At 39.2% G+C, this 13505-nt stretch overlaps 2 protein-coding genes across 2 annotated transcripts in view; one reads left to right on the plus strand and one right to left on the minus strand.

Annotated features, from left to right (window-relative positions):
• The window catches only part of pi4kab (phosphatidylinositol 4-kinase, catalytic, alpha b), a gene marked incomplete in the record, with an annotated part of 31266 nt that extends 21224 nt beyond the window's left edge, over nt 1-10042 (minus strand). Inside the window, 17 exon segments of the mRNA XM_014011708.1 lie at nt 530-661; nt 1228-1411; nt 1539-1634; nt 1714-1843; nt 2475-2604; nt 2740-2840; nt 2944-3135; nt 4845-4941; nt 5039-5104; nt 5191-5339; nt 6162-6228; nt 6317-6579; nt 6672-6744; nt 6835-6923; nt 7080-7173; nt 7782-7898; nt 9265-10042. Of these exon segments, the coding sequence (XP_013867162.1) occupies nt 530-661; nt 1228-1411; nt 1539-1634; nt 1714-1843; nt 2475-2604; nt 2740-2840; nt 2944-3135; nt 4845-4941; nt 5039-5104; nt 5191-5339; nt 6162-6228; nt 6317-6579; nt 6672-6744; nt 6835-6923; nt 7080-7173; nt 7782-7898; nt 9265-9354 (2070 nt within the window).
• Nucleotides 10043-10873: 831 nt separating this feature from the next.
• snap29 (synaptosome associated protein 29) lies at nt 10874-12922 on the plus strand. Its single transcript, XM_014011779.1, has 5 exons — nt 10874-11107; nt 11286-11479; nt 11637-11722; nt 11808-11912; nt 12151-12922. Exons 1-5 carry the CDS (start codon nt 10874-10876, stop codon nt 12309-12311), a joined length of 780 nt encoding a protein of 259 aa, XP_013867233.1. The 3' UTR covers nt 12312-12922.
• Nucleotides 12923-13505: the final 583 nt, after the last annotated feature.

A 13505-nucleotide genomic window follows, 5' to 3' on the forward strand; every position in this document is an offset into this window, starting at 1 on the left:
GTCAACAGACCACTCAGGCTTATCAACACAAAAATATATTTTTTTAACATAAACTATAACAAAATAGACAATTAAAAAAATAGAAATGCTAACTAAAATTTAGTTGTATCTGCAACTGTATTTGAAAATGTTTTGAACTTTTAACATATTATTGCATTGTAAAAACAGAAGCGGCACTTCATATTAGTGACAAACCTTGGTGTTTTTTGATGAGTTACTTTCATTTTTGCTTCTACTTTTCATTTAAAATAGGTTTCCATTCTCGGCAGGTTTCTAAAGTTCTTCTTTTACATATTAAAAAAGTAGTTAAACATTTGAGTGGCGCACTACCGCTACTAGTGGTGAGAAAGTGCATTGCACCTTATTCAAAATCAATGCGGTCCCATGGCTCTCTGTGGCCCAAAGTTAAAAACTGTTGGGTTGTTTTTTTTTTGAGGCCCTCAAGGTGGTGCTCACAGCCGGCCCATATTTTATGAATCTCTGCTTTAAACAATGCTTTCTGAGCTCTTTAATTAAACATTTGGTGTTAAAACTCTGATCTTATAGCAGAAGCTGACCTGTAACCATGATCTCTGTAGTCTTTGGTGGCAGAGTAGACAACAGAACTGGCTTTCACGCTGATTTGCTGAAACAGATTCCACACCTCCTGGTAGATGTATTGCTAAAAGACAAAGAAAATTAGGGGATAGCAGACCACTCAGTAAGCTGTACGTCGGTTTATCCTCTTTAAATGTAGCTTATCATGATCAGGAGCGACAAGCTGACCAAGGGTACCTCATTAAAACCACTGATTTGTCAACTTGAGTGCTGGAACATAGTCTCTGTGCTGAGCAAGTGAGCAACAGCCAGAAAATTTAAAGCAACATCAGTAAATTTGATAAAGGAAAAAGTTACTTTGGTTATATTTGTGCCCAGTTTAAACAAAGTTACTGTTTTATAAGCTAGTTTTAGGGTTAAACTCCCCTCCTGTTCTCCACCAGCCACAACACACCTCTTCTTAAGTGCAGCCTCACTCAGCACTTATGAGAGTTTGAGTCAAATACAACCATTTTAAAGCAGCAGTATGTCATTTCCTGTAAGGAAACCCTGAGTTGCTTGGAAACTAAAGCAGATTCAACAAGCACAGAAACCTGTGATTACCTGTGTAAACACTATCTGCATTTGAAAAATGATGCGAGTGAAGGACTACGCTCCAGTGTGRTGTCATCACTAAGGCTTTGTACTTACGTTTCCTGTAATGACCATACAGCCCAGCTGGTCCACAATGAGCACATCCAGCTGCGACGGAGGCTGGCAGAACTTCTGCTGGAGGATTTGTAAAATGTGCTCCATGACTTTGGGAGTGTCCCTCAAAGCCACTGCGATATGACCCAGCGCTCGGATGTTGTGATCTGGAATCAGATGAGCATCCCTGGCAGAAAGATGAGGTGTATTTTTAAAACACTTCCTCTGAGTCATCTGAACTTGGATTTAATCTGGATGACGGAATGACCTAGTTTTATTTGTTTATTTTTTGTGCTACAAGAAAAGTTGCTCACTTCTCATTCTCCTGTGAAATGTACAGACGGTTGGACAGACTGGCTAAAAAAGCCTCAACAATCACTTGGTCCATCGTCAAACCGGCTTTCAGGCATCTGATAGAGAGGATAAAAATTAAAAACTCTTTCAAAAATCTATTTGACTGTAGTTTTGCTTAGAGTGAGCATATCCCACCTGCAGATGTTGTCAATAGAAATGTCTCTGAGCTGCTCGTACATGGAGGGCTGGTCCCGCTTGTTGGCCAGCACATTGATAGTTGACTGAGAATGCTCGTTTGTCACATTTATCCGGATTTCTCCTGTGCCTTTAAAAAGTGACAATAGAAAACATTACACGAGATTCTGCACAGAATGTGGAAACAGCTGAGTGCAGCTCATGTTGAATATATAAAGTAAACAGTTAATGAACAGACAGTTCCTTCTGGACAAAGAAACAAACGAAATAAAATCAGTAACTTGAATTTCACCCCCACTTGTCTGAATCTGTAGCTCTTCAGATAATTAGTGATGACTCAGATGTGACAGCTAGTAACTCTGTTATTAATCATATCAGCTCTTGTTTGGTTTACCTTCAGCATGAAATGATGCTTAAACCCTTTCAATTTCTACATTTTATCAAATTTTTTCTTATTAAACTTTAAAACCTCATGACTAGTTTGTGATTAAATTATGTCACCATTTTTTAACAGAAGATACATGTTCACCTCAGTTTTTAAATAAACGCTACCAATGTTACATTAGATTTAACACTCTTTTCGGTCAAACTTATAACTATAACTTCTAATACAAACCTGTGCTTAAAACAGTGCCTGAATAATATTTTTTGGATGGTATATTCTGAATTTTAGAACCAAGACATACTCTTTTAATGACAACGGAAGTGTTGCGTCTCAGTTCAGAAGTGGATCTGAAGTAATGAGTTTTGACTGTAAGTACCTGTGCTGTACTGGCTGTGATATTTGTAGAGTTTTATAAGAACTGGGGATGGAACCACCAAAAAATCCCTGAGAGAAGTTGTAGCAGAGTGAGCAACAACTGGAAACCTCTCACAGAGACGACCCAGACCCTGAGACAGAGGAGAGAGAAGCCAAAGAAAAGATGATTATTTAATTATTTAGAAAAAATAATAAGATCTCATTCCATGACTGATGCTTTGTGCAACGCTAAATATTGTTCCTACTGGTGCTTTTGTGCATCCTACCTGTAGGCAACAAATCAGCAGCGGCATGTGAGCAATGATGACTTTACTGGAGGTTTTTGACTGAAGCTTCTCAGACAGTTTTGTGCACAAATTCTCAGCTCCTGACAAAAAAATGAATAAAAAAAAGCAAAAGTGAGACGTGTGGACCAAACAAATGAATCCATGCTAACACACAGCACAGCTCACTTCGACACAACCCTTTACCTTGCTCATCTTTGACGGCCCACACCATGAGGTCCACGCAGGCGGCGTTGGCTTGACAGCGAAGCTTGAGGGGGCTCAGGTCGCCCGTCAGCGTCCCCGTGTCATGCAGCACCCGCTGCAGCTCTGACTGGCTGCTGCTGAACTGCTCCAGGACGAAGTCGTGAACTTCTCGCACAAATGCTGGCTGCACAGCTGAAAAGGAGAGGGAGAGAGTTTGACTGGGGCTGGGCAAAAAAAAAATCGATTTAATCGATCTTGGATCGATTTCATTTGAATTTGGGAAAATCGATTCTTCCCCAACTGCAGGATATGGGCACCAGTGACCCATGCGACCCTGAAAAGGAAGAAGCGTGAACAGAAAATGGATGGATGGATTCTTCCCCACGGCATCTTGTGCGTGCATCTGAAACGCGTTTCTATATTTTGTCACTCCTGGCTTGCCGTATATTTGCCTCCAGATGACGTTCAGTGCTAACATTAGCTCTTAATAACAAGTTGTCTGGAGCAAAACAAAAGAAATTAAGGAATCACTAACGTTATCAGCCGATTCTCAGCAGAACTTAAAGGTAACAGAGACCTTTTATTTGCAAAGACTTGTGCTCCTACGCGGTAACGAAAACGAAGCAGGGTTTGAAAAGCGGCTTGTTAGGTGCTCAAACCAAACAACGGTGTGTAAACATCTGACTGAACTGTTCTCCTCTGCATGTATAAATGTGTGAAAGACGACATTCTAACAAAATTGTTTAGTTTTGTTACCAATATTACTATTTTTAAACTTTAAGAAAAGTCTTGATGAAATTCACAGTGATGAAATGCTGTCTCTGTATTATTATGACCCCCGCATGCGAAGCGTAAGCGGGAGTAATAATGTTTTCGTACTGCTTTGTTTTGTTTTTTTGTTGGTTTTTTTTCAGTGATTTTTGGTCAAACGTAGCACAAAAACGGCTGCATCAATCAACATGAAATTTGGCAGGGCTGTAGATGAGTCTGACCTACACTGCGCCAGCCAACGGTTTTACGATAGACCCCATATTTGAGGAKGGGGCTCCTTTCAAAGAGTGGGGTGTCTGGACATGCAAAAATGCTTATAACTCAGAAACTGTTTAACATAGAAGCCCCAAAAAGGACCCCCACCCAAACCACTACAACTTTGGGATGCATCTAGTAGCATGACATTGTGTGCGGGGGTTATTATGTTACCGCTATGCGGTATCTAGTTTGTTTTACTAAGCTATAAGTAATAAGTTTTAATAAGTTATATTGAACATAACAGAAGCTAACAGAAACATTACAAATATACAGTTTTCATACACTCAAAAGGAGTGGGCAGAAGTATATTTATATTTACATCTCCTCCTGCAAACTTATTCCCATCAGTTCTTATTCATCAAAATATTTATTAATTACTTAAAAATTAATTCCTCCAACAACACTGTCAGCTGCAATTCCTTTTTAATTTAAAACCTTTTAAACTTGTGACAGTTTTCCTTCAAGATTAAACTGTTTAATTTAAATGTTTGTCCTTATGGCGAAGAGAAAAAATAATGATATTGTATTTTGCAACACAGTTGAACCATTTTCATTATTTAAGAGCAGATCGGATCGAACTGAACTGAATCGTGATTAATCGATTGAGAACCTTATGAATCAAAATCGAATCGATCTAAAGAACTGGCCATGATACCCAGCCCACAGTTTTTATACTTGAAAGGTTTCTCTGCTCCAACACACCTGATGAGAATGAATGATTAACAGGCGTATGCAGAACTCGAAGAGGTAATTCATTACTGAGTCAGGGAACAGGAAAACAAGTAAAACATTCATAATGTAGGCATCAAAGATCAGGACCGAACACCCTTGTTTTAATGTAGGATAAAAATGTATACATATATATGCTTTACCTTTCATGTTGTACAGTGTGTCCCGCAGCATTTTGAACACACACACATAGAGGGGGTCGCTGAAGGTTTTGTAATAGAGGCTGACTCCAGGATTAGACTTTACGACAAACAAACAAAAACAGAAAAAAGTCATAAATAGTTCCTTAAATGTTTCATTTCCTATATTTTTGCACAGGCAGCAGTCGTTTATTCACCTCTGTAAGTTCTGTCACTGTGGTGTCCAGAGTTTTCAAAAAGGGGTCGGACACAAAGTTTTTCACCTGTAAATCATGAAGCAGAGATTTTGTTTACAAGACAGAACTGAGCAGAAATCAAACGATGGAGAATGTGTAGCGAGTCACTGCACCATGCCAAGCAGCTGTCGGAGCAGATCGACGGGCACCTCCACCTCGTTTTCACCAGCTCCCATGAACAGAGGAGATACTGAGAAACTGGAGCTGACTGTGGAGAAATAGTAGTCGGGGTCTACCGTGCTGCTGTCTGGAAGATAAGCACCTGCGGAAGACGAAACCAGAAAACAAAGAAGTGCAGTAAGTTAAAAATAAAACTTTTATTCTTGTCTGAATTTGTAATGTTGCACATCTATTAAATAGTAGGGCTGTGTATTGGCAAGAATTTGGTGATACGATACATATCATGACAGAGAGGTCACGATACGATATATCCCGATATATTGCGAAACTGTAAGCAAGGCGATATATTGCGAATTTTTTTGTCCAAAAATTCTATTAAACAAAAACCTCTTACTGGAAATAAAATTGAAAAACCAAAATTCATTGTCTCAGAAAATTCTAATGTTACATAGACATACTTTTGATACATTTAGTTGTGTTATGCTTTGTATGTATTTGATTTTATTTATTTCATATTTCATCCATTTTTTCAATTATTAGACTAAATTTGCCAATAAATAGTTTGAAAATATATTTTTTGCAGCTTTTAGTTTTTAATTTTAATTTACAATATGGTCACCCAACACTTAACAATAGCCTCTACCTCAAGAGGTAGAGTAGCTGGCTCTCTGCTGCCAACTAGTGGTCAGAGGCTGAACTACAACATAAAAATGAACACCTGGCAAGAAAGTTGACATTTTAAACCTTAATAAAAAAATCGATACAGGGCTTTAGAATATCGATACAGTATCGGGAAATGAAATATTRCGATATTTCAGTGTATCTATATTTTCTTACACCCCTATTAAATAGGGATGATTATCATTTAGTCTGCTGCTTTTTACAACTTCTTGCTAACATGAATGTATGTATGTTGGTTCACATGTCCTAGAATTGAAAGAAGTGTGTGTTTCTTGACTTTTACCTTCAAAGTAATGCGGACCCGGTGTTGTGGGAGAGCAGGGCGAGTGGCCTGCTGGATCTGTGGAGACCTACGACACGGCGCATTATAGAACTGTGATTTTTTTATTTTAGAGCATAACAAAACATTTCCAGAGCCAGCTCTGTCACAACACCGACCTGCGAAGGGGTGTCCAGGTGGGCCGGGGTGCGCCTGCGCAGCGTGTCGCTCTGGCACACGGTGAGCAGCGAGGACGGCAGGATGGAACGGAAGTCGTTGAAGGATCGGCGTCGAACYCCCTCGTTTTCCTCCGCCATGCAGCGGGACTGAGGCAAATCCTTGGGGAACAGCTTGGACAGCAGGGCTTCCTCCGTGTTGCTGTAGCGGCCAAACGCTCGAGTCATGCCGAGCAGACTGGGGACAACGTACCTGCACAGGAAGACTGTGGACAAAAGAGCAGCGCTGAAGCCCATTTTATTTCAATACTTGGAGAAGTGATGGCATATACTGTATGTTTTATATTTGTGAATATACGTTTGTCATGATTATCAGGTGTTTGACAAATCTCTTGTAATGTTTGCGTAACCTCCAGTATGGTGTTCAAAATCTGTAGACAAAGCAACACAAAGAATAACTTAGTAACTTCCTAAAATTCACCCAAACTGAAAAAAAAACAATCACTGCTTTCTCAGCTGACCTCTAGTCGAGAGCCTGGATCTCTCTGAGCCACATCAGACAAAAGTGTTACAAGACAGAAGCTGAAGTTTTCTGCAACTGGAAGAAATTCTGTGGAGCAGAAAAAAAGCACAATGACAYGAAACTCAATGGCCTTTTGTCCTATCATAACCCACACTGTTAAAAGGTGTATAAAATGTGTATAAAGCTGACTCCATGTTTAAAAAAAGGCTACTGAAGTTTCCGATGTAAGAGGATTTCTCCTACCTTTTCCTTTCTTACCCAACCCTTCTTCAATCCACTGAACCCGTGGCAGCCCTCTCAGAAGGCTCAGCAAGTAGGGAACAAGTGTGTCTTTGTGCTGCAAGAGTAAAGCGCATTATTACACAAATACACGTCGAGTCTGACAAGCTCGGAAAACTCAAAACTTCAAGGCTTAAATTATTTGAACAGTCAATAAAGGATCTGTGACAAAGACATTAATGCAGGACAATTACTTCACTATCAAAGGACGGAGAAGATTTCCACTCTGTGTCTCAGTGCGMTGACTTTAGAAGCCTAACCAAATGTCTAATCATCATCTTTATCAGATTAAGAGAATGAGTTTATTATAATGATTTAAATTAATGAATCTGTGAGAGTCTGGGAGCAAAATGTGGTCTAATAGTAGCAATATAGAATTATCTAATTACAGTTCTATGGCAGTAGAAAGTAGTTTTGTAATATTGGACCTGCTTTATGTTTGTTTCACTGAAATAAGTACCGGTAACACATCATTTCAGAGCTTAAACATTCTTCTCTCATGGTGACTCACTCACTTTGCTCTTGTCTTTATGAATAAATGTTTGCCAGTACTTTCATACCTTGAAAGGTGAAAGCAGACCTGTAGCATCAGGTCATACTGGGTTAAGTAGAGGGAAAGCATGAAATGACCTAAAAACCATGGTGGTCACATGACTCAACACCCACCTGCAAGCCAGACTCTACCAGAAACACAGCGAGAGCGATAACTGCATCTCTGCGACGCACATCTAAAGTGAACACACCACGGACTTCCACTGGACACATGCATTGTAGCTTCTGGACCTAAAAAAAAAACACAAACAGATAAATATAAAAGCAATAATGACAGAAATGCACACTGCAGGATTTAAAACAGTGCAAATGATTAGCTTGTTTCAACTTGTAGTAAATTGTTTAAGCTTTATCTGGTGCAGGGAGTAGCTTCCCATTTCCTTAACAAACATATTAGACGACACATACTGTGGTTGTGGTTTGTTTCAGAAGGCTCACACTATTAGTCTGCATCAAGCGAACAAAACAACAAATGAAACCTAAACAGAGTTAAGTCCCGTCCAGCACATAGCTGCGTCAACCACTGCATGTTGATGTTGATGTATTGGGGATGAATACTTGTTTAGGTTTAGGAACGCCACCAGTGAGGCTATTTTTTTAAAAAAAAACTTAAATCTATTAGAGAGGATTGAACAATCTTTTCAGAGTGATGGGTACATCAGGATAAGAAGAGTGACAGATAAAATGATGCACTTGTTAACGCCTGGAGACAGCATCACGATCAGCTGGCCACGTCTAGTCCAGTTTCATCAATGCTCCACAGTGATAAAAACAAAAAGAGGTCAGCTGGCAATCTAAAAATAACTACATGGTTTGTCCATCAATGGATTTTGTTTTCCTTCACAAAATGGGATGATTTAGAATAAAATAACTGTGAAAGAGTAGTTCTTGTTAACATGCTTCGATGTGAACCTGTTATATTAAAAGCTCAGATAGGAAGGCGTTTTCAGTACCTGAATAGTCCAAAATGCAACATTTTCCAAAAAAACATTGAAATTACACTCTCATCTGTTCCTACCTACGTACATTACAACATATCAGTCTGTAAAAGTTATCAAATTTAAGATGTTAGACAATCAACCCAGAAACACACAGCAGAAGTGGGAATCATATCACTAAAACAACATATTTAATGGCAGTGCAGTGTTATGATTAGCTGGTTCACTGTGTTTTYATTTCTACTTATTCTAGCTCATTATTCCCTCCCTCCCTATTAAGACTTTAATCCTCCAGATTCCTGTTGAAACAGGTCAGTAAAGTGTACAACCAACCTGAAAACACAATGAAGTGTACTCTACCAGCATTAAACCTGTCAGACTGCAGCCTGCCTGTGTGATGCAGTGGCAAACGTTAGCCCCCCCCCCCCCCCCCCCCCCCCCCCCCCAAACTTGCTTTACATAATAAACACGGGTAGTAAACACCCATCCCCCGAATCCGTACATCTAGCACTGACAACACAAAACAAACCGTCAAACATTAGCTTTCTCGGGCTCGGGCCATGACAATAAGACAACGCCTGTGTGCGGAAGCAAAGCAGCACTGATCCGAACGTTGCTACCAACTTGGCTAAATTAATCGGGTCTGTTTCGATACTCACTTTCTCTGCCGGGGCAGGACGGTGGGCAGCTAGCGAGCGGGCCAGCGACAGAACCGTGTTGAAATAAAATCCTCTCGTACTGCCTTCCATTACAGAATGTTTATTATTTCCACATCAAGCCCGCGGAATGAAGTCAAGAAGCTGCCGAGCAGCGGTAGCTAGTGCTGGGAGAAGCGGCAGCACTGACGACAACTCGATGCGGACAGTCTCAGCTATGAATATTGACATGCCTTATTACACTATGAAAAAGTGTTTTTTTATTATTATTTATTACAAACAACAATAAAGTCAAAGTAAAATAAGAAGATCCTCAGTGCTGCGTGTTTAAACCTTTATACATTTATCCGCATGCGTTTTTGTTGCGCACTGCCCAGGATTAGCCGTCGGGAGATCACGAAGAAACGTCGCTGTACGTCAAAGAAACGTGATGGAGAACGACGTCAAGGAGAACAGCCTTGCTTGAAATCGCTCATTACACTACACAATAGTGACTTTCAATCTTATTTACAAACGAAACTAAAGTAAAAGGGAAATGAGAAAATCCTAATTGTTTTTGAACGCTTTTATATTTTTATGCGTTTTTATTGCGCAGGATTGGTTGTTGACGGAGCATGCGACAAGGTTGTCTTACGTCACAGGGAGAGATAACACGTGTTGCCTGATATGTGATAACTATCGTTTTATATAAAAGTTTCGGGGTCTTTTACAACACCCAAAACGTACGACATTTTGGGTATTTCCGTACGCTAATAGCAATTTTTTATTTACATGAACACATTACATCAACATAAAAAACCCACATTGGGCTATAGAGCACTCAGCACATAACGATACGTTTGGGTCGAATAATACGATGTTCACGACTTTCTATCTGGCAACCCTGGACTTCAACAGTCAGCTGATGCGACAGAGAAGGAACAAGGAGGAACARGTCTGAAGCAACGACGGTTAAAACGAGGTTTGTGAACTTCGTGTTATTATAATTTTATGATGTCGTTTTAGAAACACTCTATTGGTTCAAAATCAAAAAGTTTATGTTCGTAGTGAGTAGCTGTTTTCGTTTTCAGGCGTGGTCATYTGATTAGTCGGCTAGTTGTAGCAGAGTCTTCTAGCAATCCACTGAAGTGAAACTGTCGCCACAATCGACACACAACACAACAAAAATATTAACATTAGTTTGTTTTTATTATTATACTATGCGTATTAAACTCTTAGCCTCTGTCCATCCCTTWAAAAAGTTGTTTTCTAAAAAGGTAGACGCATGTTAAGCCAGGCTAATAGTTTTGAATAGAGTACATTAGTCAAATCAACATAACAAAGCCATTATATTGTTGCAAAGTTTTTAATTAGTACTTGTAAAATCATATACTCTGCAACAATTATTGAGCAAACCAGTAAACTGGTTATGAAGATTTAAACTGTTTTGTCTATTTGTCCAATTGTTTTATTTTGTTTGTTACATGATTTACTTTCATTTATGTCATAATCCTCATGCACTGATTTAATACTAAAGGTGAAAGCTCATTATTGACTTTAGACGGTCTCKTGAACTTATTTAAAGCTTTAGATAAGATTATTTTTGTCAAAACACTGTGTGTTTACCCCACAGATGGCCTACCCTAATTCCCACAACCCATTCGCAGAGGATGACGACGACGAGGATTTTAAACCTAAAAGTCGAGGATTCGGTGACGACCCCGACAGTGGGCTGACTGAGGCGGAGAGGAAACAGAGGCATCTTCAACAGGAAGTGATGCGTTCAGCTCAGTCTGCTGTGGACAGCAGTTATCGTTCCCTCGGCCTCATTTATGAGTCAGAGAAGATAGGTGTGGAAACTGCAGAGGTATGTTTGTCCATCTGTCATCCATCATTAACCCATTCTTATATTGATTCATCCATCCAACCATRTAACTGTCCATCCAGCCATCACCTGTTCTTCTATTCAACCATCCACCCGTCTTTCGTTCTTTCTTGCCTACTCACAACTTATGAAATGAACAAATGTGTGTTGGTCTGTGTAGGAGCTGGTGCGACAGGGTGAAGCTTTGAGGAGGACCGACAGGATGCTAGACAACATGGATCAGGACCTGAAAACCAGCCAGAAGCACATCARCACTATTAAGAGTGTGTGGGGAGGATTTGTCAACTACTTCAAAAGCAAACCAGAAGAAAAACCTGCTCCTGAGGAGCCAAAGGCCTACCAGGCCAGTGAACGGTTGGTTTCAATTCTTCACTCTTTGAATCGATGGTGTGTTGGTTTCTGCTTTCTATTTCAACACAGTTTAATAGTAGTTTAATTTGCTTTTTTGATAGAAGTTTAATTACTAAATATTTTTTTCTGTTTTTACCAATATTATAAAACCCTGTGTCAGATTACAGACAGCCTTGTCAAGCAGCAGACAACACGAAGACAAGTATCAAGCCAGCCATCCCAACCTCAGAAGGTTGGAGACAGGAGGTCAGATAGGTCACAAAGATCTCAGCAGCATTTTTTTAATTAATCAACGAAGCAGCTGCCTTCATTTCTGACTCCTRTGTCGCAGGTTTTGGAGCTGCTGCATCGATAGATGATCCCTCATCTGGACAGAATGGATACTCAAAGAACAGATACCTCAAGGAGGCTCACCAGACTCTTGACAAAAACTTGGGTAAAAAATAAAACTCATACTGTCTTGTAATCAAACGGGACCATTTTTAACAGTTTTATATAAAGCAGTTGCCCTACTCATGACGAATCAGCATGATTTAATTATTTAACCATAAAACACAACTGTTGTGTCACACTACTTCAAACGTGAACATGATGGTTGTGTGTRTGAGAGGAAATTCCTGTAAGCTTTGCCAATCTCCTAATCCTAAGATTGATGTTTTCYGTGAAATATTTAGATGGCATGATCGATGGTTTGAGTAGACTGAAGAGCCTCGGACTCGGTCTTCAGTCTGAAATCGATGATCAGGACGACTCCATTGACTCTCTGCTGAACAAAGTGGACAAGATGGATGGGAAGATCACCAACACAAACCAGCAACTTAAAAAACTGAAATAGGACTCCTGCTCACAGCTGACCCGTCATCCTGGCCTTTGTTTGGGGAAAAAAAAGTMATTTTGTTTTGTAATTTTTTTCAAAAAAAAAATTAGTTTTTCTTTTCGGACAAGATGGATTTTGCTTCCTTTGTACACTTTGTCTTTGTCGACTTGTTTTCTCTGTCATGCGTAAATGCATTTCTGTTTAAAGGTTTTTTTAAGTATTATTTTTCTGTAATTGGCAACAAGTTAGTTTATATTTCAAACTTCTAAAAATGAACGCTAGAATTTTAAATATTGAGGAGAAAGTTTCATTTTTGTTTTATATGTTCACCAGCTTTATGTTATTGATATTTAATCCCAAGTCATCTACAAATGTTTAAAACCTCAAACAAGCCACTTTTGTCTTAAATGTAGTTATTATTCTCTGAATCTGTCTTAACTGGTGCATCTCACTGTGACATGGTTCACTTTATGTACCAAGTTTTTTTTTTTTAAGTCTGTGTTTCATTGCTGCAAATTTTGTTTAGTTCTTGTACAGCATTAATGAAAAAAACATGTTTATAAAAATCCACAATGAAAGAAATAAACCTTATATTGAAGAGCCACTGTGGGTGGCTTTTAGAAAAACTATCACAGTGTCGTCTTTKTTCTTTGATAATTTTGCCTTGATTATTACGCACTGAAATAAGTTTGCAATAAAAAAATAGGGAACTCAGGCATTTCACTAAAAATTAGTTTAAAAAAGCAGTAAGTCGACACAACCATAAGGTGGTGCTACATTACAACAGCAGCTAGAGACATTCATTATGAGGTATCTKGATCACACACTTTATTAGAATCAATCAAACTTTATGAGCTGCTCTAGCTGGGCTCTACCAAACCTTCCAACTTAATGTGTAGTTTGTGTTACATGTTTGACAAAGTCGGTGTTTTATCACCAGAGGTGGACAGTAACCACATTTATTTGAGTGTCTTTTTAAAAGCATACTTTGGGGAGTACTTTTACTACACTGTACTTTAACTTCCCTGTAGTAAAATGATGTAGTAGCTATTGCTACTCTCCTGAGTAAAATTTCTGAATACTCTACCCATCATAAGTAACGTCACTGTATAAAGTATGAATCCACCTAATGAAACATGTTTTAACCAGAGATGAACCTGGTGAGAATATGGTGCGTGTCTGTGTGTGTGTGTGTGTGTGTGTGTGTGTGTG

Source organism: Austrofundulus limnaeus, unplaced genomic scaffold (assembly GCF_001266775.1).
Source record: "Austrofundulus limnaeus strain Quisiro unplaced genomic scaffold, Austrofundulus_limnaeus-1.0 Scaffold84, whole genome shotgun sequence".
In the NCBI taxonomy this organism is placed as follows: domain Eukaryota; kingdom Metazoa; phylum Chordata; class Actinopteri; order Cyprinodontiformes; family Rivulidae; genus Austrofundulus; species Austrofundulus limnaeus.